Here is a 3,028-nt window from a genome sequence, read left to right as displayed (position 1 = left end):
CTTCCGCCTCCCACCCCCTTTGTTCCTCTACTTCCCACCCTTCCCTTGTCCCACCTCAGTCCATCACTCTACCCGATCCTCGCCCTCATTCTCCCGCGCCCTTAAAATGGTTCTGCTTCTTAACTCCATTCTTCCACCTGCCCTCCTTGGCCTAGTAATCCTTTCCCCCAGAAGTATTACTGGGATCATCCAAGACTGAACTTACTCATTCTGTGTCACCATCACCCTGTGTCTGCATCCACCACACACAGTGGACACTGTTAGCTCCAATGTCCATGGGGCTGTGAATCCGCTCAACGTTAATCTGAACTTTCAAGGAAAGTTCAGACTAAAATTTAGAAAGGAGCAGAATCTTGACCTAACATTTCACTCTGGGTTGTCAATGGAAATTATTCCCCGCCTTCTGGCCACCCAGAACCTTCCTCAGGGCTTCCTTCACCTCCTTGTTGCGGAAGCTGTAGATGATGGGGTTCAGCATTGGGGTGATTACACAATACAGTATGGAGATCAAGGTGTCGATCTCCAAGGAGTAGCCGGCACTTGGGCGGTTGTAGTTCAGATTTATCATCCCAAAATAGATGATGACCACAGTCAAGTGGGCCGCGCAGGTGGAGAAGGCCTTGCGTCTGCCAGTGTCTGAGTGGATCCGCAAGATGGAGGACAGGATGTAGATGTACGAGATGACGACAAGTAGGAAAGGGCCGAGCCCCACAAAAACACTTGCCGTGTGAAGGGCCATCTCGTTGATGTAGGTGTCACTGCAGGCGATTTTCAGAAGTGGTGGGACATCACAGAAGATGTGGTCAATCTGGTCGGCCCCACAGAAGGCCAAGTTGGTGGCCAGTGCAGTGTGAATGACAGAGTCCAGGAGACCCCAGATCCAAGAAGTGGTGGCCAGGGGGACACACACCTTCCTGCTCATCAGGTGAGAGTAGCGCAAGGGTTGGCAAATGGCAGCGTAGCGGTCATAGGCCATGACCGCCAGCAGGGCACACTCAGACCCTGCAAATGTCATCAGGAAGAACATCTGGGCCATGCACTGGTTGTATGAAATTGTGTGTCTCTCACGCAAGAAGTTCACCAGGATCTTCGGGACGGTGACGGAGGAGTGGCAAATGTCCAAGCAAGACAAGTGGCTGAGGAAATAGTACATGGGGCTGTGAAGGCGGGAATCCAGCTGGATCAGGGTGAAGATCACAGAGTTTCCCACCAGGGTGATGAGGTAGATGACCAGAAACAGCAGGAAGAGGAAGGCCTGACCCTTCTGGACCCCAGAGAAACCCAGGAAGAAGAATTCAGTCACCGCTGTCTGATTGCCACCTCTCCTGGGTTCCATCGAGGTCAGCTCTGAGAAGAGAACCAGGAAGGCCAGAGAGATTAATATGGATGGATTGCCTATTCCTCGCAAACAGGTGTATGTGGAATCCCACACAGAGTTGGATCCCCAAGGATCTCTCTGCTGTCATTATTTTTGTCACTGCTTCAGCAAGACTACGTTTCTACGTCTTGTGTTACGGAGACCCCTTTGGAAAAACCAGGGGCCTGCAACCCCCCTAATCCTGTAGCTTCAGTGTCTGCATGAACAGCAATTTCCCACTTACTTTAATGCTGGGGCCAATTCTGAGTGCCTGCACAGACCCAGCAGATTGTAGCTAAGCTCCCAGGCTCTGCCCAGCAGTTCTTTTGCTGAATGAGGCTGCTCCAGAAATAAGCTCACACTGTTGTCAGCAGGACAGGTTCTGCACAGTGTCACACTGCACACCTGTAGGGGCAAACAAACCCGCAAGACATCTAGATGTACCGACTGGCATGCCCTATTTCCCCATCACATATTCTTGTCTCACACCCCTGTTTTTCCTGTTTTTTAGGGTTGTTTATTGCTTACTCAGGCGGCTTGCATGGTATAGTAGTCTGAGAAGCTCTGTTTGGGACAGTAAGCTCAATTTGCAGGCATTCTAACTCTGTATATGTAAACAAAAGCTGGGAAAAGGCTCTTTAATTAGCCAAAAGCTTCACAGCTGTATTCCCAGCCCTGGCTAGCACAAATCCAAGGCCACTGAGTGCTAATAAAGGGCAGAGATGTGAGATTCAAGTAAACTGGCCACTGGGAAAGATAAAAATAAAGTATAGGAGCCACCAGTGCCCCCTCCCAGAGGGTCTTTTAGGTATAAATAAAGGGCCCTAGATCTGGGAAGATGAGCCTCAACACCGGCCTGAAGAGGTGTGGCGTGGTGTAAATCCAAACAGGGCCATAAAGGGGATCTCTCCACTGTTGTAGGAAAAAGGAGAACGTAAGATAAGACCTGTGCTCATAATATATTTATTTATTATTTGATTTATATCCCGCCCTTCCTCCCAGCAGGAGCCCAGGCTGGCAAACAATCAAATAACAAAATTATATAAATAAAATAACAAAATAAATAAAATAATAAATAAATAATAACACTAAAAACATTTTAAAACATCATAAAAAGAAACTTTAAAATACATTACAATAAGACATCCTTAAAAACATTTTTAAAAGCCTTCAAGACATATATAAAAAAGGTTAAAAACATAGTTTTTTTAAAAAAGGTTTAAAAATATTAAAAACATTAGCTTCTTTAAGTGTTTTAGTGCTTGCCTGCCAAAAAAAAAATCCAACAGCTTTGCTTCAATAAAGTACTAAATTTTCTTTCTTCACAAGTGTGTTTCATGGTCTTTGAGATCCCGAACTTTCTTGCCTCTGGCAAAACCGCCTTTGCAAAACAACACCTGCATGCATTCCAGGTGCACACACACACACACCCTTACAGGTGCTCCATCAATGGAGACTGGAACAGCCAGCCTTGGGGTTAGAGGGCACCCGCTCACTTACACTATGGACACACTAGTCACTTTTTCAAAAGCCGGAGAATGTTTTTTCTGGTTGCTTTTTGAAGCTGCTCTGCCCTCAGCTGGACACACCTCCCTTACCCACTGGGGGATTTCAGATCTTTCAGGACTACCAACAGCAAATTGTTGGGCCAATCACTGTCTGTGCCTGAGC

General features: G+C 47.0%; 1 protein-coding gene across 1 annotated transcript; it reads right to left on the bottom strand.

Annotated features, from left to right (window-relative positions):
- Positions 1 to 379: 379 nt before the first annotated feature.
- On the bottom strand, positions 380 to 1,336 carry LOC133390850 (olfactory receptor 5V1-like). The gene has a single exon (XM_061640270.1). It carries the CDS (start codon positions 1,334 to 1,336, stop codon positions 380 to 382), a length of 957 nt encoding a protein of 318 aa, XP_061496254.1.
- Positions 1,337 to 3,028: the final 1,692 nt, after the last annotated feature.

The sequence above is a fragment of the Rhineura floridana genome, chromosome 8 (assembly GCF_030035675.1).
Source record: "Rhineura floridana isolate rRhiFlo1 chromosome 8, rRhiFlo1.hap2, whole genome shotgun sequence".
Lineage (NCBI taxonomy): Eukaryota > Metazoa > Chordata > Lepidosauria > Squamata > Rhineuridae > Rhineura > Rhineura floridana.
This window is presented reverse-complemented; position numbering and strand designations above follow the sequence as displayed.